The 24,733-nt window shown below is 39.3% G+C and overlaps 1 protein-coding gene across 11 annotated transcripts in view; it reads right to left on the reverse strand.

Annotated features, from left to right (window-relative positions):
- The window catches only part of LOC101165268 (dedicator of cytokinesis protein 9), a 93,323-nt gene that overhangs the window by 9,512 nt on the left and 59,078 nt on the right, over window positions 1-24,733 (reverse strand). For 4 of the 11 annotated variants that reach the window (XM_078939742.1, XM_011489819.4, XM_078939740.1 and 1 more), the window contains exons 12-46: window positions 24,302-24,514; window positions 24,108-24,230; window positions 23,821-23,903; window positions 22,602-22,724; window positions 22,316-22,395; window positions 22,011-22,198; window positions 21,871-21,936; window positions 21,701-21,793; window positions 21,491-21,614; window positions 20,148-20,266; window positions 19,320-19,406; window positions 19,149-19,238; window positions 16,480-16,595; window positions 14,954-15,023; window positions 14,752-14,877; window positions 14,594-14,665; window positions 13,048-13,194; window positions 12,856-12,939; window positions 12,671-12,782; window positions 12,056-12,097; window positions 11,299-11,477; window positions 11,107-11,223; window positions 9,933-10,047; window positions 9,716-9,849; window positions 6,970-7,075; window positions 6,823-6,889; window positions 6,692-6,739; window positions 4,731-4,867; window positions 1,809-1,924; window positions 1,596-1,733; window positions 961-1,143; window positions 719-832; window positions 407-622; window positions 260-317; window positions 40-146 (exon numbers count right to left, since the gene is read on the reverse strand). In XM_078939742.1, the coding sequence (XP_078795868.1) occupies window positions 40-146; window positions 260-317; window positions 407-622; window positions 719-832; window positions 961-1,143; window positions 1,596-1,733; window positions 1,809-1,924; window positions 4,731-4,867; window positions 6,692-6,739; window positions 6,823-6,889; window positions 6,970-7,075; window positions 9,716-9,849; window positions 9,933-10,047; window positions 11,107-11,223; window positions 11,299-11,477; window positions 12,056-12,097; window positions 12,671-12,782; window positions 12,856-12,939; window positions 13,048-13,194; window positions 14,594-14,665; window positions 14,752-14,877; window positions 14,954-15,023; window positions 16,480-16,595; window positions 19,149-19,238; window positions 19,320-19,406; window positions 20,148-20,266; window positions 21,491-21,614; window positions 21,701-21,793; window positions 21,871-21,936; window positions 22,011-22,198; window positions 22,316-22,395; window positions 22,602-22,724; window positions 23,821-23,903; window positions 24,108-24,230; window positions 24,302-24,514 (3,993 nt within the window). Of the gene's footprint in view, window positions 1-39; window positions 147-259; window positions 318-406; window positions 623-718; window positions 833-960; window positions 1,144-1,595; window positions 1,734-1,808; window positions 1,925-4,495; window positions 4,540-4,730; window positions 4,868-6,691; window positions 6,740-6,822; window positions 6,890-6,969; window positions 7,076-9,715; window positions 9,850-9,932; window positions 10,048-11,106; window positions 11,224-11,298; window positions 11,478-12,055; window positions 12,098-12,670; window positions 12,783-12,855; window positions 12,940-13,047; window positions 13,195-14,593; window positions 14,666-14,751; window positions 14,878-14,953; window positions 15,024-16,479; window positions 16,596-19,148; window positions 19,239-19,319; window positions 19,407-20,147; window positions 20,267-21,490; window positions 21,615-21,700; window positions 21,794-21,870; window positions 21,937-22,010; window positions 22,199-22,315; window positions 22,396-22,601; window positions 22,725-23,820; window positions 23,904-24,107; window positions 24,231-24,301; window positions 24,515-24,733 lie in introns of all 11 variants that reach the window. The other 7 variants (XM_011489823.4, XM_078939741.1, XM_011489825.4 and 4 more) reach the window with 4 other exon arrangements.

Raw genomic sequence — 24,733 nt, forward strand, 5'->3', positions numbered from 1 at the left:
AGTTATTGGATTTTGATTCTGACAATTGCTCATCCGTACCTCATTGAAATGGACGTCCTGCATTCCCACATCCTCCATCATTGCTGCTTCTTCATCGATGTTTGGGGTCACGACTCTGAATGCAGAGCAGCCTTGCTTGAATATTCCTGTGTATAAGAGACCCTTTTAACACACGTAGCACCTAAAAAAGCCAGTTTTTGCAACCGGTCTGAATACATTTTATGAAGTGGATCTTATATTTTTATTTCTATTAAAGCACCTTTTCTCCTGAGATATTCTGCCACCAGTGCCGCAACGTGCACATAGCACATGGCTGCCTGTAATAACAAAAAAATGACACACAAGTGATGTTTTGCCCCCTGCAAATTCAAGATTTCTGCTGAGATGAATCAGATCGATCCCCGACCTCAGAAAGATCTCCGTTCTTCACGTGGATTCGGGCCATGCTGTCCAGCCATGTTTTGCGAAGCTCAGGGGTGCTGGCGTAAGACTTGGCCAGGCTGTACTGCAGGTCCACCAGCATCTCTGGGTCTCTTTCGTGCTCCTTCATCTGAGCCGTGGCCATCAAAACTGTTCTGATGCGTTTGGTCAGGTCTTTGACATCTGATGGGAAAGCAGTGTTCTGTTCCCAGAACATCATAGGTGAAAGGTTAGCTTCTCCTGTTGCTCATCACTTCACGATCCCCTGGAGATCCCCTGTAGGCATAACGTTCCTCACTTTTATAGTTTTGTCGCTGTTAGCACAGTTGTTGATGATCGATAAAGACTGCTGAAAGCGCGTACTTCCGATTCCGATCACATCTGCAATCAGCTGACTCACAGCGATCACCACCTACAGAAAATAATGCAAAACAATGATATCAAATTTGTTGTTACCTAACATTTGATTTATGTGCTTTAAGATAAAAAAACAAAAAGATCCATAACCATGCTTCCTCTTTCTCTTGTGTTGGATCTCACCTGTAAGTGAGTCCTCACAAAGGATTTGCGGCCCGTGTAGTCAAAGTTACTTTTCATGAGGAAATACAGCAGATGAGCCGCATCGCTGCGAATGGAGCTGAGCTTGGAGTTGCAGCATTTTAGGATCTCATAGCAGAAGGCTGCACACATGTCTGCGCGCCCTTCGAAGAAAGTGCACGGGAACTGGAGAGAAAAATAAAGGCCAAAATGCTTTAAAGACCCACTCTGAGGAAAAATGTGTTTTTGGTGTTTTTAACATGTTCTTGTAGGATTTTTCTGATGGAGGACATATATCAAGAGAATTAGGCTTCAAATTCCATCTCTGGGAATTAATTTTTTTCAAATGATTGTGAATCAGGAGCACACGAAAAAATGCTGTAGGAAAAAAAGAGTTTATTTATGACCTAGAAAATATGCTGGGAGTTCCACAAGCTCCATGCTGTGCGCCAACAATCCTGCCCAGAGGTGAATTCCTAATGAACTACTGCTGCTCTGCTGTTTAAGAAAATGACAAGTTTTTTTGATTTTGGCAAAAAACTGTATAATCATACTGGACTGGAAATGCTTTTACAACAGTTTAAAAAATGATCCCAGTGGTACTTTAAGTTAAATGCGGCACTATAAGTTCATCACACCTTGTAGATGAAGGTACGCAGCGTTGTGAAGACCTGCTTCAGGGCTGTTTCGGACTGATTGATGCGCAGGAAGCAGAGGTGAACCTCAAAGACCTTCTTCATGAGAGGACTGTGGCCGTGGTCCGAGCACAGCTGCGTCTGTCACAAAAACAAGACGAAAGCTGGTAAAGATTTGATACAACATCAAAACATGACAAGTGAGTTGTTTGTCACCTTGAAGCCCATGATGAAGATGTTGAGCGTGTCCAGGACCGTTAAACACACTTCAGTGGCAATATTGGCCTCCAGCAATGACTGATTTAACACATCTGCATCTGAGTGGCTGTAGGCTGACAAAAACAAAGAAAAACTCTGTTTTCCTCCAAAAATTTGGTGTTCAGCTCTCTATAGAAGCTCCCAGTGTTAAAGGCAAAGCTGGAAAGATGGAGGTTTTCATAATGATGGAAAGATAAAGTTTCATTCCAAAGAGTCAATTAGATTTTATGACAAGCTAGTCACAATCTGTTTTCACAAGAATGGATGATGAGGTACAACCAAGAGTGTTACTTTGTGCTCAAAAGTCAAAAGAAATGGAAGAGAAAACTATAGCTGATGAATTTAACTTGTTTAAAGCGCCACCTCACAAGCAATGCTGTTTCATAGCATAACAGAAAAAAGGAAACATCAGAACTGTAATAGTTTAGCCAATTCCAGGCCTCGAGGGCTGGTGTTCTACATGTTTTCCAACCAACCTGACATTGAAGCTCCTTATTGGCCAAACACACCTAAGCCAGGTAATTAACAGCAGATAAGGGAGAGCTTCAGGAAAACCAGCAGGAGGCCAGCCTTTGAGGCCCGGATTTGGACATCCCTAGTTTAAAGCTTTAGTCACAACTTCCCTCATGGGTGGATACAGGTTTGTCTGTGGGCAAACCAATGGGCAAAATTGTACATGTCATGCAGTTGGCCCACAAGAAAGATCAAGGTCATAGACCATTCAGTGAGCCCAGAGTGAAAATCTTCATGCAAATAGTTTTTTACAGGCATGCTGCAGGAAACAGATCCATAGCGAACACTTATACAACATGTAAGAGGAAGTAAGGGTAAAGAAGATGAGACGCAGGAACGTCACACAAAAATGTCATTTTTTCAACCATCCCAAATCCTGTGCATTGCGCAAGTAGCCCGTTAGAGTGCTGTCTACATAATAAGTGTGAGCTCCTTGCAGGCTCCTTGTGTGCAGCCTGACAGAGAAAAGAGGAAATTAGACAGTTTGTTTGGGCATCTGCATACCCTGTGCATGGCTGCATCCGCACACGATCTAACCAACGACTAGACTGTGACACAAGGGCATAAGGGTCATAAGGGCATGCATTTTACATTATCCTTATAGATACTTTTCATGTCAAGCCTTGGGTTGGCCGTACAAGCCTCAGGGGACCTCCTTTCTTAAACCCTTCACGGGCCCGGACAACCCAAAAACCCGCAGCACCCATGTGGGTTCATTTGACTAAGGCTTTACTGCGTTCCGATAATTCCAGTAAAGCCAGATTATTGTAACTATATGCCAATGTGATTCTCTGTACTGAATGAGCAAAAAAGAGACTGTTATAATAAAACAGTTCATTGGTAAAAGTCAGAATAGATAAATGTGGTGGGACGCCTTGGTAATTTAAGTAAAGTAAAGTAATAAACCCCTCTAACCACAACCATAATTTTCCACAAAAGAGCTTTAAAGCCATGTTGGTAAACTTCCCCATCCTTCAAAAATGAGCTGTTTTGGTGCAGACCTTAGATCATAATGTCCCGGGTGCGATTCCCACTCTGCTTGTCCATGTGTCAACATATCATTGGGCAAGACGCTGAACCTAAAAATGCTTCTTGTAGTTGTAGGTTAGTACCTCACATGAGAACTCTGCCTCCATCAGTGTGTGTGGACAGGTGAATGTAAAGTGCTCTAAAGAAGATGGGATGAAAACCCACTCCAAGGGGAAAGGGTATTTTTGGTGTTTGTAACATGTTTTTGGGGCATTTTTCTGATTATAAAGACAATTACAATTAAAGTATTTCTTTATTCAATATGTATTTAAATTGTGGTGAATCAGGAGCAAACGAAAAACATGATGTTTGAAAAAGAGCTTTCCGGTATTTGTGACATAGAAAATACAATGGTCAGGCTACAAGCTCCCTGCTCCCTGTTCCATTCTGATCCATAACACACCATATAGAACACACCATATAGATCCAAGCACGTCTTTGTTTTCCTCATCTAAGCTGGGATCTGGCTCAAAACAGTTCGACTGCATGGCAATATAATTTCTTGCACCAGTTTTTTGTTACACCAGTAATGTTAGGTTGCAGTTCTGAGGGGCTGTAAGCTAGCGGGATAGCGTGTAAAAACAGAGAACTCTCAGTAATGGGTGACAGGAAGGGGGGCAGGGTTTATCTGCACTAGTGGTCCTGCCCCGTAACTTAGAGGCAAATTTCGAATGAACCGCTGGCAATCTGTAGAAACTATGTACTAGGAAACAACACAGTTTTATTGTTTTATCCAAAAAAATTATTATGTTAAGTTAGGCCCAAAAGGCAGATTTGGGATTTTTCAAAATGCTTTTCAAAAGAAAACAACCAAAAGCAGGTTTGCAACATCCACCGGTTTTGCTTACTTGGATGGATGCAGCATTTTCCCCACCGAACTAAGCATAAATGGCACACATGGGTACCACATCAGCCAATGGGTCAATGTTAGTTTGAGTTTGGAATTTAATGGAATGAAACATTTGGATTCATAACAAGGCAAAAAAAAAAGAAGCTGCACAAAAGAAAAGGATGATTTAGAAAGCTAATGTTTGGTTAAGTTGGGCATGCTCCACTTTCAACCAGCCAGCAAAAACCATCCTGCCAGCCTGACACGCTCTTACCATGGTCTACAGATATTCCAAGAATACTTGAAATCTTTCTTACACTGAAAATATAAAGAAACTGAATTAAACAATGCTACTAAACAGGAGCATTTCCTAACACTTCTGAGTTTTGTTCCAAATTTCTCACAGATGTTTCTGCTTGGTGCCTGCTTGGGTGTAAATGAAAGGTGAGGAAGAAGATGAAGGGGACGATGAGGAGGTTTTACATCTGATGACGTGTGGGGACACTTACTGTTGTTAAAAGTGTATGAGTTATCCAGGCTGCTGAGCTGCTGTAAGCGGGCATGCATCATTCCCGCCCTGTTACGGGAGACAGGCAGAGTCTGAGACTTCCGCTCATGCGCTACTGTTCCTGCCCCATCCTGGTTCCTGACAAGGAAACAGGATAATGTTAGTCGAAGGGCTGAATACCAGCAGATTTAGCCAAGCGGGTTAAAGGGAATGACACACCATCTGACGGGTGAAACATGTCCTCAAATGTGAGGGTAGATGAAAAGAGGATCCTGCATGAGTGCAAAGTTTTCTAAAGTGCATGTTCGGCATGCAGCTTCAGGCGTCAGCAGCGTTAAAACTAAAAGTTCGAGCTCAAGCAGTGCATTGAAAAAAGAGGAGAAGCAGTCAGTTTAGACAACCAAAAGTGTCACAGCAGTGTCATAAAACCTAAATATATCATGCACTGAGTCAGAGAAATGTCAATTTCACCCTTAGTCTTACCCAAGCAGGAAAGGGCAGGAGCCAGGTTTTGTTTCAGTGTATTAAACTTGCCAGCATTTAAGTAAATAAAGATAGAAACAGTGTTGTGAGGTTAGGAAGGAGGAACAATCAAAGCCCTCATAGATGGGAGCCAGAAGATCATAAATTTGTAGAAAAAATGTGAGATTATTCTTTGGGAAAAGTGAATTCCAAACACTTGAGCTCAACATACACTCATAGGCCACTTTATTGGGTACACCTGCCCAATTGCTTGTTAATCAGTTAAACACATAGCAGCAACTTAATGTATTTAGGCATCAATTGATGGTCAAGACGTTCTTCTGAAGTTCAAACTGGGAAGAAGGAGAAAGAGGTGATTTAACTGACTTCGAATGGTTGTTGGTGCCACACGGGCTGGTCTGAGTATTACAGGAACTACTGATATACTGGCCTTTCCCCCCACAACCATCTCTAGGGTTTACAGAGAATGGTCCGAAAAAGAGAAAATATCTATTGAGCGGCAGTTCTGTGGGCGGATATGCCTTGTTGATGCCAAAGGTCAAAGGACAATGGCCAGACTGGTTCCACCTGATAGAACGGCAACACTAACTCAACCACTGGTTACAATCGAGGTCTGCTGAACACACAACACATTCAATCTTGAGACAGATGGGCTACAGCAGCAGAAGACTACACCAGATGCTATTTTTGTCAGCTAAGAACAGGAAACTGAGGCTACAATTCACACAGCCTCACCAAAACTGGAGAATAAAAGATTGGACAAACATTGTTTGGCCTGATGAGTCTCCACTTCTGCCGCAACATTCAGATGGTAGGGTTAGAATTTGGCATCAACAACTTGAAAGCATGGCCTTGCATCAATGGTTCAGGCAGGCGGTGGGGGTTTAATGGTGTAGCGGGTATTTTCTGGCACACTTTGGGCCCCTTAGTACCAATTAAGTATGGTTCCAACACCATAGCCTACCTGAGTTTTGTTGCTGACCATGTCCATCCCTTTACAACCACAATGTATCATTTCCTCATGGCTACTTCCAGCAGCATAAGGTGCCATGTCATAAAGCTGGAATCATCTCAGACTGGTTTCTTGAACATGACAATGAGTTCACTGGACTCAAATGGCCTCAACAGTCACCAGATGTCAACCCAATAGAGCACCTTTTTGATGTGGTGGAACGGGAGATTAGCATCATGGATGCGGAGCCGACAAATCTGCAGCAACTGTGTGATGCTGTCATGTCAATATGGAACAAACTCTCTGAGGAATCTTTCCAGTACCTTGTTGAATCTATGCCATGAAGGATTGAGGCTGTTTTAAAGGCAAAAGGGGGTACTACCCGGTACTAGCAAGGCGTACCTAATAAAGTGGCCGGTGAGTGTATACAAATTTTTACATTTGCAATGATTTTTATGAAAAACAGACACAAAAAGATGAATTATCCTGATAAATTGCACAAGAGGCGAGTGTCTAGTCACCCTTACCTTGCAATATATCTCTTTCCCATATACTTGAACTGATGGAGGCACACCCTTGAAGTGGGAGAGAAAAGTCAGCCTTCATATATATATTTTAGCAGCACTTACAACGCAGAGTGGCGTCTAATATGCCTCACTCGATTAACGTGAAGAAGTCCATCAGCTCTGCAGATGAAGCCTTGTTCCAGTACGTGAACAGAGCATCTGAAAAACAGAAGGATGTTTGCTGGGTTATAAACATGTCTGAACACAGAGTAAGCATCAACAGAAGAGGCGCCCTTCACCTTCTGACATGCTTTTCAGCACATGCAGGAAACACATGAGAAGACTTTTGATCTCCGTCTGCTCCAGTTTATCACATCGAAGCAGAGTGCTGGAAGCAGGCTGGCTCTGATGGAGACAAACAGGTTGTTAAGGCACAGATAGCCAAGGTATGCAAATGAATGGAAGTGATTGAGGACAAATGGCAGCACCCTGGTTTCGGTTCTGTCACATGTACAGAAAGTCATCAGGACTTTGAAGAAAAAAAGACTTGGTTTCATTCTGGACACCCAGATTTGAGCCTGTATATGTACACATTATGAAAAGTGCTTTTGGTTTATTTACCTGGGATACATTTCAAAGGTTTTATGTACGCCAAAACTCTACTGTAAAGTGGAGACTTGCAGTAAGGAAAATGTACACACAGCTTGCAAAAACACAAAACAGCAGAAATAACTGTATTTTGTTGTCGTGTTTCTTCACTCCTGTTTGCTTGTTGTAGTCTAAATCCGACTGATGAAGATGTTTTTAATGCAAAAATAAAAATAAGGATAACATAAATTACATCTACATATGAGAGTAATATTTTGTCTCATTGATCACATGTCTCACACAGAAACAGTGTGTCAGTGTGTCCAATTGTTTTTTTTTTTTTTTAAATGGACAATATATATTCTATAAAATATTGGAAAAAAAAAACATTTAAGAAAAAATAGCAACAAAATATTTTAATATTTAAACATTTTACCTGAAAACTTTACTTTATTGGAGCCAGAATTGACTTTTTTTCTTTCCATTTTCCAGAATCAGAATCTTTTGTACTTAGAATCAAATCTGATTTTTGTTTTTGAGTAAATAATGAAAATTTCCTATCATCCATTTCCCACCTTTTTCTGCCAACCTTACTTTTATTTGTTAATGATAAACTAATTCACACAATTCACCACCCTACTTTCTTATATTTTATCCCATTGGTTCTAATGTAGATGTGAATATAAAATGAATTTTATATTCATAGGATACTTTAACTGACAGACTCTCACCTCCAACATCACACCTGACAGACACTGGCACATTAAACTGTGCATCTTAATCTGCAGTAGAATCTATTGATGATAAAATAAACTTTTATTTGTATTAAGTCTGTCTATTTTGGAATTTCCAAACTGAGTAAAATCCGTACAAAATAGATATAGTATATACAAATGTTATTTATTTTCCATATTTATCCCAAATGTTTTTTCCTCGTTAGTTTTTAAATTTTTTAACATTCATTCTTATTATTTTTAAATTAATATATTAATTACATTTAATAAATTAAAATTAATAATTAATAAATAAATTAAAATTAATTAATTAATTTATCAATAATACATTTAATTTTTATATGTATTATTTCTTCAATTTTTTACCATTAATTCTTTTCTTTATAAATGAACAATTAATTCATTTTAATTAATATATTATTAATATAAATAAACATTTTTTCATTTTATAATTTATTGAAATTTGATTCTCTAAAGCTTTTTTTTCTGTAATCTGTATTTAAAAACAAAAACAAATCCACCTGACTGGTTCTTAGAATTCTTGACAAAAATAAATAAATAAATAAATAAAAGACTTCTTGACTTTAAAAGGCCTCACAAAGGTACAAAAAAAGTAGTTGGATATCATTGATCCAGTTGTAATGTGCCAGCTGTGCAGGTCTCAGTGCTTTTATTTTGGTAAGGTGAGTGATGACTGCAGAAGCACACAGAAGACAGAGGAAAAACTGCAGCTGTAAAAGCCCTCGGACAGAATGCTTTAAAAAAAAAAAAAATTATTGATATGTGTTTTCAAAAGGTTGTGATAAAGCTGCACTAATGGAGCCCCAGAAGATGCAAGGCTCTGCGGATGTTGGATAATTGAACGATGGAAAACAAACATCAAATCTTCCTGGAAGAGGAGAAGAAGCATATGGATGGCAAAAAAAAACACAGAACCAAAGCAGTGCAGCTAAGCACATTCCTTTGGCAGTACTTAGTCTGGAGAAGGGAGCTTGCTGGAAATGACTTCATGGAAAACATGAGAGAATTGCTGAGGTTTTTCTAAAGGGTGGAGAACTTTCACGCTCTGCAGAGTGAGAAACCTCAAAGCTAAATTTAGTTTTACTAACAACCCAGATAAAACTGAAGTCATTTGCTTGTATCATATTAACCAATATGCTTTAAAACCCTAACATACACAATTGGGGGTCAGTCTTTACTCTTTAAAAGATCCCTTATTATTAATCAGAGGCAGAGAAAACAACAAAGCACACAAACTGGAGAGACATCTCTAACATGCAGGCTTATTGAGGTTGAAAATTACTCAGAATCTTGTCAGGTCTGGGGTTTCTGAGACACACCATCATTCCCAGACGGGACACTCCTTGCAGGTGTGAAAGACAGAAAACAGTCTGTACTTGAGGTGAAATGTTGGAGGGCAGGATGATCTCTGGGGCGGAGGGGACAGTGAGCAGGGAGAAATCCACGCTGACACACTGGCTGGTGCGTGAGGACGGCATGGACTCCTCAGAGTCCAGTTGGAGGCTCTGGACATTCTCAGAGTGTCTCCGCAGAAACCTCTTCATCTGTCATGTCCGGTAAAGCAGCAGGGACGGGGAGCCAAAGGCACATGTTAACATAACCTGCCTTTCTTTTAAGAGTTTGGTCTTGCCTTTGGGCATCTCAACAACAATTCCCAACAACATTTGCAAAGAGAAGGACAAAAGTTGAACAAAATCAACACCTTGTCCAGAGAAATGCCTTTTTCGCTGTTCCTTTCCGGCAGGATGTTCACAGAATCGGTGCTGATGAGGGAGCCCCGCGAGTCTGCGCTGCGCACGCAGTTAATGTTGGGCGTGGATGCTGCGTGAGGTGATGCTGTGACAAAAATATTTATAGGTAACAAGTTAAATGTGCATTAACACTTAAGTGCCTACTTATTTGTTCTTTTTTTGGCTTACATGTGCCTGAAATAACTCCAAAAACATCTTTGTGCAAGCTTGTGTCCATGAAGGTGCTGGACCTAGGAGGTGTCATCAAAGTGTTGCTGAGGATAGAATCCTCCCCCCTTCCATTCTAAACACAAAGCAGAGAAAAAGATGTGATGGAAGCCTTCACACAGTGACATTTTACTAACAAAAGCAAACAGCTGATTAAGAGACAAACTTCAAGAAGTACAAACATAAAATATTCTGTGCCATTTGAACGTGCACTGATAATAACGACCCAGAATTAGGTACAATAAATTCCAGTTTGGCTTCAAAATCTCCTGATGTGCGAACTGAGCTGGCAGGTGAAACAATAAATCCATAAAACAGAATATTTTTAAAGTATTACAGATCGAATTAACATATACATTAGCACTGAAACTTTCCATCCTTCTATCTTCCAAACCCGCCTAACACATTGTGGAATCACTGGGTTGCTGGAGCCTATCTAAGCTACTGTTACTGGCACACACACTGGATAGGTTGCCAGTCTGTTTTAGGGTCACGACTTTGATAAATACAGAATAAAAATATTATCAGCTGAAAATATTTATTTTTCAAGAATTGCATTAAATTAAATTTTTGTGTAAAACTATGAGTGGGATCTTTTTTCTTAATTAAGCTAAATTGTAAGGTTTAAAAACATGATCTAATTAAAGACCTCAATTACTTGTTTGTTTATACAGAAAAATACACCATTTGTAATGTTTTCTGTGTTTAATGACTGTAGCTAATGTAAACCTTAATTTAATATGATTAAAAAATATGCATTATTCTTGGTATTATTGTTTTCAAAAATTCTGAGTGGTAAAAATAGCAACACAAACATTTTTGTTTCAAAATTTCTGTTTTCTATTCTAAAACATTTATCTATTTCGAAATCATTTTTTATGGACTACTGGCATCTTTTCAACAATCTAGTCCAACATTTGTAGATTAATTTTTATAGAAGGTATATTTTTTGGCAGATATTATGAGTTTTAAAAAAAAAATTCAAATAGAACAACAAATTAATTTATGTTGGCAAGCAAGGATTTTTGTTTTTCTCCTCCTTTTTCAGTCTCAGCAAAATACCTGCTTTTCTTTAGACATTATTATTGAAGTGTACAGAAAACATTTGCCAATAGCCACAAGATGGCGCTCTTACATTGTTGGATTGGTTGACAGGAAAAGGAGAAACTTCTTTCACATTCAGTCTGTTGACGTTCTCCTGAAGGAGCCCAAACAAGGGAAAGTAGAGAGTGGACAGCCTTGCCTGCTGACTCTGAAAAAACCCAGAACATTTTTAGAATCTACACATCGTCAAAGGCCTGCAGCTGCAGGGGCAGGAAACACAAACCTTTGAGGAGTATCGGTCGTCAAAGGTGTGTTTGATCATGAGGTTCTTCAGCACTTGGATGGCTATCTGGCGAATGTCCCTGAACTCCTGCAGAGCGGCGCTGACCTCTCTGAGCAGCAGCCCGACCAGGAAGTGGTTCTTACAGAAATCATCCGTCAGAGAATAGTCCATATGGAGGTCTGTGAGGCAGGAAGAGCACGGGGAGGATGTTAGCACTGACCGATGAGAAACGGCAGCACATTAAGGCATGAGGAGTCACAACCAGCCCAGCCCTGATGGGGGGAGCGTTTCCCATTCCATTTTTAGCAATTAATGAGAACAGAGACAAGACGCCGGAATGGATCAAAACCAGATAAGCGAAGGAGAAATGTTTCCCTGAAAGACGGTCCATCAAAGCAGACGGAGAGGCGAGCTTGAAGCTTCAGCTTAGACAGAGTCCCACTGAGCACATCAACGGAAAGACTAACAAGATTTCAGCCGCTCACGGAACAGCAGGAGATGGTTTCCAACAGCACTGAGAAGGAAATAAAGCCATCCCAAATCACACACCAACAGAAACTACACACATTTAGGTTACTTTGGGCATTTTAAAACCTATTTTTAAAGCATGCAGCCATGAAAAGAACATCTGATTGTTTTCCTTGAACAAAAAGCCCTATAACACCTATTGTAACCAAAAAACACTTCAAACCCCCAGAGATGAACTGTTTAACTGCTTTTTTGGGGATGACATGCAGGACACTCTCCTTGCACCTACCTAAGGGAGTATTATACGACTTCACTGTTTCAGATATTAAAGCTAGTTGAGGAAAGCAAAAAAAACAGAAAGTAGATCATTTTTAAAATTTATGTCAGTACATCTTTTTTAATGTTTGAGTACAGTGCTCCCTCGCTATATCGCGGTTCACTCGCAGTTTTGCAGATTTTTTAGCTCATTGTTAAATTTTTTTTACAGCCCGCTGTGTTCTGCATCCTGATAGGCTGTAGTCTATCGTCAATCAACCTTCCTTGCCATCTCTCCTGTACAGAATGCATTCATTTTGACAAACCTACATGAATCTTTGATCACGATCAGATCTTTGTTTTCATTCTATAATACTGGACTCATTTTTCTAGAAAGGTTTGAACTTTGAGAGTTTAAACAAGAGAAAAAACTGAAACGTTTGTCTCAGAAAAATTGTGCAGTGAAGGGTTTCACAGCATTAAAACATCTCTAATCATTCTTGCAAACTTCCTATTTCGAGAGTTTTTTTTTTTTTAAATGTAACCCCTGCAATAAACGAGGGAACACTGTGTTTAAGTGATGAATGTTTTTCACTCTCTGTCTAAATTCAAACGCCATCACTGTGTAATAAAAGTTAAGTTTTTTTACCCTGAAATCTCAGTATCCGCCCCTTTCCAAAAGGGATGGGCAGGTTTAGGGGCACAAAGTGCTCATGGTTGCACACCACCCGCAGGAACTCAAACTTGAACTCAAACAGTGTCTGCAATTAGAAACATCGCAGTGTTACTTGAAGGTGACTTGGAGCGCTGTGATGGTGAGTGTGGTTATTTCACCTTTGGGTCTGCAGGCATAAAGCAGTTGACGTAGTTGTTGATCTGCTTGAACACGAAGCCTCGGTCCATCAGATTAAAGCAGCGCTTTAGGACAAAAGCCGGTACAGACATTCATTTTTGCTAAACGTGACACATACTGAGAATTAGTGGCGCTCAAAAACACACAGCGGAGCAGAAAATGTGCATGCCGACCTTGATGAAGACTGCAAGGCTGTGGTTGGCGTTTCGGGCAGCATCCAGGTTGTCCTTGTACTTCTGAGTGATGTGTGGCATCATCATGTTTACCAGAGTCTCCACCATGTGATGGAAAGATGCAGAGAATCGCTGATTCCTGGACAGCTGAAGCACAAACAAAAAAACAAGGGTGAACAATGTTTCAATTTTCATTTTACGGTCTCTCAACAGTTTTTCCCAAACTTCACCAGAACGTTCATGTCAGAGGGGTTTGATGCACAAAACACCTAAATTATAGAGTCGAAACCAAAAATATTTTGCCCTTTTAATAATGTATAAACTCACCTATTCCATGTACAACATTAGCATTAAAAATGATTATACTGTATTTGAATAATCAGAAAAGGTGAGTCCTATTTTTTTTTTTTACCAATATTGATTTAAGAGAGAAGATTTATTCTTACTGTGCTTTCTTCTTCACAGTCAACTACATGTTCAGGCATTACACCCCCAAATTATTCTGTAGAACATTTCTGTCATTTATCTGCTATTAAAAAGCCTTCAGGAAAAATTTGCCTTTTGGGAAAGACCAGGACTGAATGATATTATAGCTTCAAATGATTGTATTCTGCTCAGTTTAATATTTTTCCTGCATTCTTGGTGGTTCGCCTTCATTCGGCTTTGGATGTAAGTTGGTGATTTATTTAATAAACTGAATTAGAAACAGTCTGGGGAAAACGTTGATGCTTTGAATGACATTACATCATGCAGGTCCACCTTAGTAAAAATATGTGTGTTTGGTAAAGACCAACTCCGATAAAAATTGTGTTTTGGTGTTTTTTTACGCGTTTTTGTGGCATTTTTCTGACGATGAAGGACATATATGAAGAAAATTGAGCTCAAAGTTGCATTTCTGTATATTTTTTTTACAAGCAGACAAAAAAAGTCTTTTTGAAAAAGAGTTTATTTGAGCCGTAAAAAAATTTGCAGGGCGGGCCACAATTTTCCTGCTTTGAGCTCCCAGCAAAGGGGGAGGAGGGGGGGGGGGGTTGATCTGCACTAAAGGTCCTGCCCACAGCTCACAGTTTAATTTTTCCAATATACTACTGCCGCTCAGCAGAAACTATGTCCTAGAAAATAACAGTAAAAAAAAAAACCAGCATAATCTTAATTAAAAGACCACTGGGAACGCTTTTGCAACAGATCAATGGATGATCGGAGAAGGACTTTAAGAAAGAAAGAAGTCAATGCATGCCAAAACAGGACCCCACCTTCCCCTTTTTTATAAAGCACCTACAATTAGTACAAGGAATTTTTTTTCTCAGTTGCGGCTTTGGTTAGAACTCCTCATCACACCAGAGGGGGTGAAACACACGGATGTGGATGTGGCTTAAAGGCTTCAAACTAATTCCAACATTTAGAGCGCACCACAATGTGTGGCTGTCTGTGGACCAATAATGTTCTGCAGCTGTGTGCAGGACCTGGCCTGTTGTAAACCTTTAACTTAAGTGGAAGAGACACAAGCAGATGCCTCGGAGTAAAGCACATGCTGTGGTTAACTCACCTTAACTTTGCAGCTTTCAATCAAATACTGAGCCATTGACTTGACTAAAGCTTCGAAGAAATACCAGGAGTACTGCAGGACAAAGAAGCTTGCATCAGAGAACAATGTGGACATTATTACCTACATTGCAATGCTTTCAAAAAGAGCAGACAAATTACCTTGAGAAGCTTATTACTAGTCAGGAAGTCTGTAGAAGGCTTGAGGATCGCCGTCATGGCCTTTGCCAGCTCTTCATGAACCGTTCGGGTCGTGGAGGAGGTGTACGGCTCAGTCTTGAAGACAAACTGTCAGACAGAAGCTTGTGTGTCATCAAAAAGATAATTTATAACCACAATGAAACATGGATGAAGTAATTTTTACCTTCACGTAAGAGCGAAGGTAGTGCTCCAAACCTTCCTCATGGCACTGAGCTACAACATGGATCATGACTCTAAAAAAAAAAAAGGAAAAGAAATAAATGTCCTTTATTTATATACCCGTATTTTCCGGACTATAAGTCGCCCTTTTTTTCATAGTTTGGCAAGGGGTGCGACTTATACTCCGCAGCGACTTATATGAGAAATAAATTGAAATAAATACATTGTTAACCCTCCTGTTATGTTCATTTGTGAGGAACAGAGATGATGTTCCTGGGTCAATTTGATGTTTGAGGTATGTTAAGTGTTAAGAGTTTGTTAAGTGACTCAGAGAATCAGCAAACTTTTTTTTACAGTAAGATCTTGAAGGCTAACAACATAATATTCTATTTTCCAATGATTTCATAGATTCAGAAATGCGATAAAATGACAACCGTTTCTACAAATACAGGATGAAAACAGAGAATTAGTTGGCCAATGATGCTTCATGAAAAGAATAAATAAATAATTATGAGAAAGAATTACTGTGAAATTATGAGATAAACAGTCTGCTATGATTGTGTCATATGAAGTTGTGAAAGTTATTAGTTCTTGGTCACAGATTTTGTCAAATAAATTTCCTGTCAAAATGCGACTTATAGTCCAGTGCGACTTATCTGTGTTTTTTTCTACTTTAAAATGCATTTTTGGGCTTGTGCGACTTATACTCCGGTGCGACTTATAGTCCGGAAAATACGGTAAATTCAAAACTCTTTTTTCCTAAACATTTTGAATAAAAATCCTTTAGGATTCGACAGGATCATCTTAAAGACCCACTCCAGTTAAAATTGTGGGTTTTTTTTCATGTTCTTGTGGCATTTTTCTGATGATGGAGGACATATATGAAGAACATTATGCTCAAAATTGCATTTCTTAGTATTTCTTTATTCAATTTGTTGTGAATCAGGAGCAGATGAAAAAAATGCAGTTTGAAAAAAGATTGTATTTGTGACGTGGAAAATACGCTGGGCGGGCCACGAGCTCCCTGCTCTGGTCCAATCTGATGCATCCACTTGTACACGACTAGATCCATGTACGTCTTCGTTTTCCTCATCCGAGCTCAAAACTTTACGGCTGGATAGCTCCAATAGTGCTAGCCATTTTTGCTGCAGAAGTAATGTTAGGTTGGGGATGTGAGGGGCAGTAAGCTAGTGGTATAGAATGTAAATAGGTAGCTCTTAGTCATGGGTGACAGGAAGGGTTTGTTCTGCACCAACAGTCCTGCTCACAACTTTGAGGTGAAATTCTAATAAACTACTGCTGTTCTGCAGAAACTATTCCTAGAAAACAACAAAGGTTTTTTAAATTTTGGCTAAAAACTGCATAATCATAATTAAAAGACGACTGGAGACACTTTGAAAATATCTCAAAAGACCATCAGAGTGGGGTTTTTAAAATTTCACCCTGCTGTTACAACAAGCTGTCCTCCTTTAGTGGCACCATCATGGCTGTTTATGCCCTACAATCACAGCTTTTTTCAAGGACACTTGCCTGGTGACATTTACCGCTACGTCCTCTTGGGTGGCGCTGGTTAGAACCCTGAACAGCTGATTGAGGACGGTTGGCAGAAACTTGATCATCACATGACTCTCCATGGCGTGCAGACTCTGAGGATGTAACATCAGAGATGAATATTTGTTAGAAGAAATGGTGAAAATTCATTGCATGAGCATGCATTTGCTAATATTTTTTGCAGTTTTATTTAAATAGGTGTGAAAAACATTGTGCCGAATGCAAACTTTATGATGCAGGATCTGGGTAATTTATCTTAGACTGTGTGGCATTCTTTCCACCCTACAGGAAACTCACAGTTAAGTCGTTTGGCGTGCTGCATCGCCTGCCACAGCGGACCTGCCATTTCACCTTCTATTGTTCGCATGAAGGGCAGTGTTTACTTTACAACTTCACAAGTGAACTGGGGGTAAAACTGAGAAGAGAACGAGTAAACGAAGGTCCTTATCGACTGCCACAGAAGTGGTAATATCCAGATTCTTAAGACAGAAATAAGATCTGATGCCAACGAGAGAAGGAACAATGAACGGCAAGTTAATATAACCTGGATGTTTGCAAGGTTCCACAATAAAACATCAAGATGGCCTTGCTAATCAGTAGGTGTTGTGAAGAAGTAATGTGGATGCATCTGCCTATGTTCTCTGTGGGAACTGCTTTGGTAGTAACTGCTGCAGGGCCCCTTAACAGACTATTTCGTCCGATTATCACCAAAGTAAGGAGTTTGGATTTCAAGTCTGACTAATCCTAGCCGGAGGGAAGAGGGTTTCCATTACAGTTCGTTTAGGATTACATGCTGGGTGTTTGCAGATCGTTTGCCCCCCCCTCCCTTAGGTTTTGTACTACCGGCTTGTTAGTAGTGAGCTGTTGCCTAAGGGGAAGGTGTTCTGGGAGTCACTGTTTCAAACCCCTCAAAAGTGACCACGAGCTCTAAAGAGTGAAAGAATGATTTGATTTAAAGTTTGCACACAAAATCAAGTTGTATGCAGTTCACTAAGAAACCAGTTGGGGCTTAGACCACAAGCAAATCACTTCTATTTGTTGCAATGTTTGTCAAAACACAGAGTCGAAAGTGATTCAGCAGTTTTTATTTAAATTCAAATTAAACTTTATTTATAGGGCACTTTTCCTATTGCAGAATCCCTCAAAGTGCTTTCATGAAACAAATAAAATATTTAAATTTAGAAAATAATAGTGAAAATAGTAAATATAGTTAAAGTCGCCCCCTTTAGACCCACCCCCAATGGCTTAGAGGCTGATATTTGCCCCTCCCCCTCCCCTTCTGCCCCTGCTCCGCTTGTCAAAGCATCATGTAAAAATAAATAAAAAAATACATAAAAATTTTTTTTTTTTTTATCATTTTTAAGATATTCTGCAAAAGTAAATTTTTTGGTTTCCTTGACAACAGTTTTTTTTAACCCCACACATATTGTTAACACTTGGATGTGCGCCAAGGATTCATGCATTAAATTTTCACAATATTCCAGTAAAAAAAAAAAGGGCGAGCAACGCTGTTCAAAATCTACAAACTTTAAAAACAACATTTTTTCCTGAGTAGCTTTGGAATGATTCTTGAGGATTTAGGAGGCGATAGATCAAAATCCTTAGGAGGAGTTTCTTTTGTAGAAGATAGATAATACAAGGGATTTTTTTTGGGGGGGGGGGGGGGGGGGGGGATTTAAAATATTGGCCTGTTCTTTAGGTCAAAGTGTCAATGAAACGTCGGTAGTGGTTCTGGACTTCATCTTTTGGCAAGTTGGTGAAATTTTATAAGGAATAATTAAAAAAAAACAGCAAAAATGTGAAAATCACTAAATTGCAGAAAATTCATTTTTAACCCGGTACTAGGTTCGTGCAAAATTTGTATGTGGCAGGGGTGACATTTTTATTTTAATTCAGGAAGAAGAATTGTGAAAACAATCTGGTCTTTGCAGCCCAGGATGGTTGTGGGCCATAAAAAATGCCCCCCACATACACATTATTCAAAAACAAACATAGAGAGCCCATAAAATCAAACTAACGCATGAGGAAGTATAAAAACTACTTAAAAGCTAAGCTAAAAAGATGAGTTTTTAGTTTTTTCTTCCACAGTGGATGAAGCCCCCACATCCTTGGCAAGGCATCAACCCTTACTGATCGAATTGTATTTGATGTTAGACCTCAAAATTGAGGACACAAGGGTTTTTGTCATTTTTTTGGGGACAATTGTCTGTAAATTTCTTCTGCCGACAGGCCGTGTTCCTAAACCCAACGGTCTGGTTTTTCCTTTTGATTGCACATCATTGGAGTTAACACCAAATGTACGAGTCAATTCTAAATGGATCACATGACCAAACCTTATTTGTTTACAGTAATTTATTTAAAGAAATACTGTTTTTATAAAATAAAAGTAAGTCAGATAAGGTTTTCTGAATGCCAGATATCCAGGAGTCACTGATTTTGATGTTTTAGTGGGTTTAGTTTAGAATAGTTGGATGTCACGTACGACCAAGTGACAGGTGTGGCTGAAATGTAAAGACCAAATCAATGGAAGAAATAAGCTGCATATGATGCTTTTCTCTACACCAACAGAGATATGCTTCACTGTGCCTTCAAAACACATAGTCTGTACCCCGAGTTGAGTGTTATGTTCAGTGTCAAGGCTAAGTTACCTTGAGATACTTGACCAGTTCTCCTCCCAACACCTGGGCTCCTGAAGCAATATGCTGACAGTGATGAAAGAAGTTGTGCAAATGCTGATCCTGAAACGTGAAGAGACGTCATTAGAAACAGGACAGGGTGCACTTTTATTTGTGTTTTCCCTCCTATAAAGTTACACAAACCTGAGTGTAGATGGTGGACACAAGGTGAGTGGACACCTTAAATAAGGGCTTCCCTCCATCGACCCATTTGACCTCAGGACTCAAATGCTGTAAAAGTGATGAGATAAAAACTGGAAACATGCTCATACTCAGACCTAGTTAAGTGGAAAAGCTGGGAAATAGATGGTTGGAGAACTAAAGTAAATGATAATGATGAAGACGTGCTTTTGTCACTGCAATTTCAGTTAAATGTCTTGTTCCACGTTCCAGTGAGCAAAGCTCTCTTAATTTGGATTGCGATCGGCACCTTGACTTAATAACAAGATTGTAACGCATTTACACATGGTGGATATGTTAGTGTAGTCAAAATATTGTTATAACAACATAAACATTGGCATGGCAACATTTCAATCAAAACATTTATCAATGAGAACCTGATTGCCCGTCATAAGAACATCACTTCAAAAAAGGAAAAAATTGGAAAATAGATGAACTCTTTTGCGGTTATAGTCTTTGGTTTGTCACTACAGCATTTGTTGCAAACAGAAATGGTGAGATCAATTAGTGAAGTCTGAAAATATTACAAAATAAGACATTGGTCCTAATTAAGAATCAAACGTTTCTAGCAGTAATGGTTGGTCACACTTAATGGTGGTCAGTTACTCTTGTGGTAATGATGAGCTGAATCCATTATTTTACTCTCTTTACATCAATAGTTTTAGTTTTAATTAAAAATAATTACAAGAGCCATATTTAATCCTTAAGTAGAGTGAAGACGAAATGGAAAATATAAAGGATTCATATTTACAGGGAGATGAGCCTGAGTGATAAAAAACATGTTTTCAATACCTTGGTGGTTCCCTCCTGACCGCCCAGGTACCCAGCAGGCAGGTTGGCAGCTACAGGGATGTGACTTTCATTCATGATAACCCTGCCATCCCTCAGCAGGGGCAGCCAGGCGTACCCCACTGAGGACACACAGAGGACAAAGCAACAACCAAAAGAAAACAGAGATTCAGTGACAAGAGCTTAGACTCCGCACTTCCAGACAACTTTCTCTATTGGTAGACCCAAAGGAGGCCAACACATTTTGATAGATTTGCATGGTATGGCTTTTTAAGTGTATAAAGCCGTCATGCGACAAACTCACATGAGTGTTCATGTGCCTAAACTGTCAAAATTTGTCAAATGGTGACCTAGTTTTTAAAATTGTCCAACCAGGGCGGTTTTCTTCATCTACTCAAATTTTTTAGATGCAAAACGTTTACGTCCAGTATCGTTTGTGTGGTTGTATTACATCAAAGTTTTTAAGCTCCAAACATTTAGAAATAGGCTGAGGTAGCGTTGTTTCCAGAGACAGTTCGTAAAACTTTTGGTGAGCTGGATTGGAAGGTAGGAAAAATTTAGACAGAAGTTCAAAACAGTTCATAAAACAAAGAAATGTGAGATTCTGAAATGCATAAAAGACTGAAAAAAGCACATTTCAGCTTAAACTGGCAGGGAAATTGGCTAAATTGCAGAAAACATATGGACTTCTGTTGGGACAGACACATGGATCCAGAGTGCCTGAACCACCTTGTTCACCTGGAAGTATGCAGAAGTAACTCGACTCTCAGACAATTTCTGAGTTTAGATTTAAATATTCAAGAAAACTAAATCCAAAAACGTTTATACAGCCGTTGTGTTGTTGGGTTTTAGCTGCAGGACAGGACTAATAAGGGACGGGAGTTGAGTGCTAGCTAAATCAGCTGTGGTGGTTCATACTTTAGTTCTCCTGTGGTTCTTTGACTTGAGCGTAAACTTAAAACTTCAGGAAATAATATAGTACTTAAGTTGAAACTACTTTAAAGACCCCCTCTGATCATCTTCTGATATATTTAAAAGTGTTCCCAGTGGTCTTTTAACAACGATTATGCCATTTTTAGCCAAAATCAAAAAACCTGTGGCAGTAGTTCAGTAGAACATTGGAAAATTCGAGTTTGTGGCCCGCCCAGTATATTTTCTAAGTCACAAATAGGCTCTTTTTCAACCAGCATTTTATTTCTACTTCACAATTTGAATAAAATACAACTTTATTTTTAATTTTCTTTATATATGTCCTCCATCAAGACAAAAATGCCACAAAAACACCAAAAACACCATTTCCATCAGAGTGGTTCTTTAAGTCAGAGGTTCAGGTGAAAGTGTCTAACCTTGCGTTTCAATCAGGTCCCTCTTTTTGGTGCTGGCCTTGCTGTTGCTTTCACAGCTCACATGGTAGAAAGTGAAGAGCAGATGATGTTTCTCGTGGAGCTGGGTGGGCAGTTCGATCTTAAACTGAACATGAGTGAACATCACAGCCAATATTCATCGTTTTGCTCAAACACAAGCTGACATGAACTCTTCTTCAGGTGGTGCCTTACTTCGTCGTAGAAGTCGGGGTTTTGCTGGTGATGTAATACTGAGGTGAAGGCATTTTTGGTAAACAAGGGTCCTCCAGGTCTCCCATAGATGCACTGAGTAAATACAGAAAAAAAAATTTCTTCAAGTAACTAAAAATGCTTTTCTTTTGGAAATTTCTGCCAACTTTTACCTTAAGTGATGCAGCATCTTCATCATCCGAGTCTCTAAACTCGATGCAGACAGCTATGTTTCGAGCCTGAGGAAAAATACAGGGATGGATTATATTTCCAAAATGGAAATTTGTAAACTGCATTATAAATATATAAATACCTTTGCGAATGCCTTTTGGCCATCATATTTCAAGTGCTTCGGGTAGACATAGAGGTGATTGTTGTAAATGGTGAAAGGCTGAGAGCATTTGGCAATGCACGGCACAAACTCCTCCACTTCAAAAAAGATGTTGCTCTTCTCTCTGACATCAAACTGCTTCACAGGAATGTAGGAGGACGTAACACAATCTACACACAGGAGCAGGACACAGAAAGACCAAATAAACAGAGTGCAGATGATGCGATCAGTCTGGTCTGAGCAGAACCAGCTTTTGTCTCTTCAGCTGATCCAGAGTCAGGGCTCACTCGTCAAATCCGGGGCTACGTTGTCGATGGTAACATCTAGATTCCCTAGGATTACAGGCAGCTTGGCCATCTTCTCAGGTCTGAGGAAAAGAAAAATACATCCCTGCTGAGGATTTGGTATCATCTAAAGACCAAAAAGAAGCAGACAGGGTGTGCAGTGTGTAAATGCGTTAACAGCTGTGAGGAAAAACAACATTTTTCCAAGGTAAAAGTTCCAGGAAGACTCCTTTTTGTTAATCCAGACAGATCACTTAAAGTTTACATCTATAATAGAAGCACCACTAACTTTCTAAAGTCAGCCAGCAGTTTGAGCATGTCATCGTTGGACAGTTTGTTGCTGTCCTGCCTGTACAAAGCAGAGAAGCGAGCGCTTTTGTCCAGGGTTCCTGAAGCATCTTTGAATAAAGGCCTGAAGAACAGGAGAAGAAAGTCAGAAAACGTACTTTAATAAATAAACACATTCTGCACTTTTGAATATTTTTTACAATAGAAAAAAAGAATATTGTAGTATCACAAATAAAAATCTTTTTTTTTACATTTATGAATGTGCTGTTAAACTATCTTACAACAAATTATTTATTTATTTATTTTTGTGCTTGTTTTTATATTATTTTGTTTTGTTTTAATGTAAAGCACTTGTGTTATGCTTTTATATGAAAAGTGCTTTATAAATAAAGTTTGATTGATTGATTTATGTGCAATAGCAACTAAACAAAATTAATTTTTATAAATTGGTGACAGTAAATCAACATTTTTGGCATTATATCATATCAAGTTGATGATTCCAATAAATCAAATATTTTCTCATACATTTTATTTTCAGATGATTAATAAATATTTTTTGAGCAGGGAGGATATCAGGTAAAATTCAACCTGCTCCTTTTTATGTTACTATGGTCATTTTAAATGTTGTCATTAAAATAAACACTTAAAGACCCACTCTGATGAAAATGTGCTTTTTAAGGTTTTTATCATTTTCTTGTATCATTTTTCTGATAATAGAGGACATACATTTAGAAAATTAAAGTTCAAATTGGATTTATGAGTATTACTTTATTCAAATTTATTCAAAAAGATATGAAGTTTCAGTCTCATAATTTGGAAATGCACATTTTTTAAACAGATTGTGTGCGTTATGAGAATGTTCTGGCCTCATAGTACACCCCGATAGCGCCAATAATGCTCGCCGTTTCTGTTGCACCGGTAATGTTAGATTGGGGGGTGTGATGGACCTTAAGCTAGCGAGAGAGCATGTAAACAGAGAGCTCTCAGCAATGGGGAGGAGTGGGTTGCCCCATTCAAACGGTCCCGCCCACAACTCAGAGGGGAATTTCAAATGAACTACTGCTGCTCTGCAGCAATTATGTCCTAGAAAACGATTGTTTTTATTATTTTGGCTAAAAATAGCCAAATCTTAATTATAAGACTACTGAGAACAGTTTTAAAACTGATCAAAAGATGAGTGAGAATTAAATTTTTTTTTCATTCATTTATTCAGAACGTACCTCGCTGCCCAGGCAAAAGGCATTGTGTACTGACCAAGTCGACTACACGCCAGCTTGGCGTTTTTCAACACCTTCTGTGCCACCTAGTAGAACAGACACACTGGGATGTTAATATGAACACACAAACAAGCTGGGCCTCATCACTCGACACTGTATGAGTGGTGGCTGTCTGGTCAGACTCAGCTCAAGGACACACATTTGGAGGAATCAGAAATGTTTATGTTGGATCGCACTCGTTCTAAATGTGTAGAAAGGATAGAACTTTGTTGCTGGTGAAAAAAAAGCACCTTTGTGGAGTCTGAGCTCTTCATGTACGGTTCTGCACAGTGGTTGATTCCTCCCTGAAGCACCTTCTCGATGCGGGCAACGAGGAAGATATCTGGGTGGGGACATGTTATAGAGAAGATGCCCTGAAGAGAAACCACAGGTTAGGTTTTATTGTGACTTTAAACAGATGCTATTGTCTACATTTGATCCCTACCTGTCTAGGAAACTGTAGGGCTGCTTCTGACACCCCATGGATCAAGGGTTGCCCCTGGGGGTGGGCGTTACCGCCCCCGTTCATATACTGAGTAGCGTTAATGGGCACCATGCCACGAACCGATGGATGGTTTAGATCTACATGGAAGTCAGAGGAGATTTTTCTTCCGTTCTGGATGTCAAACAGTGACAGTGTGACGTAGAATGGCTCCACCTGGCGTTAGACAAATGATAAATTGGCCAAAAATTAGATCAAAGGTTTTCAATATAAATAATAAGTTGCTTTTCTTTTACTTAAAGGATTTGAGTATGCATGCTGCTGCGCAGAGAGGCTTTCAAACACTTTCTGATGGGAGGACAGCAGGACATCAAAATTCATTACATAGATGATTCACCATTCCTCTCCCAGTGGCCTGGTTGCCATGTTGATAGG

Source organism: Oryzias latipes, chromosome 21 (assembly GCF_053564925.1).
Source record: "Oryzias latipes strain Hd-rR chromosome 21, Olatipes_Hd-rR_3.1".
Taxonomy (NCBI): domain Eukaryota; kingdom Metazoa; phylum Chordata; class Actinopteri; order Beloniformes; family Adrianichthyidae; genus Oryzias; species Oryzias latipes.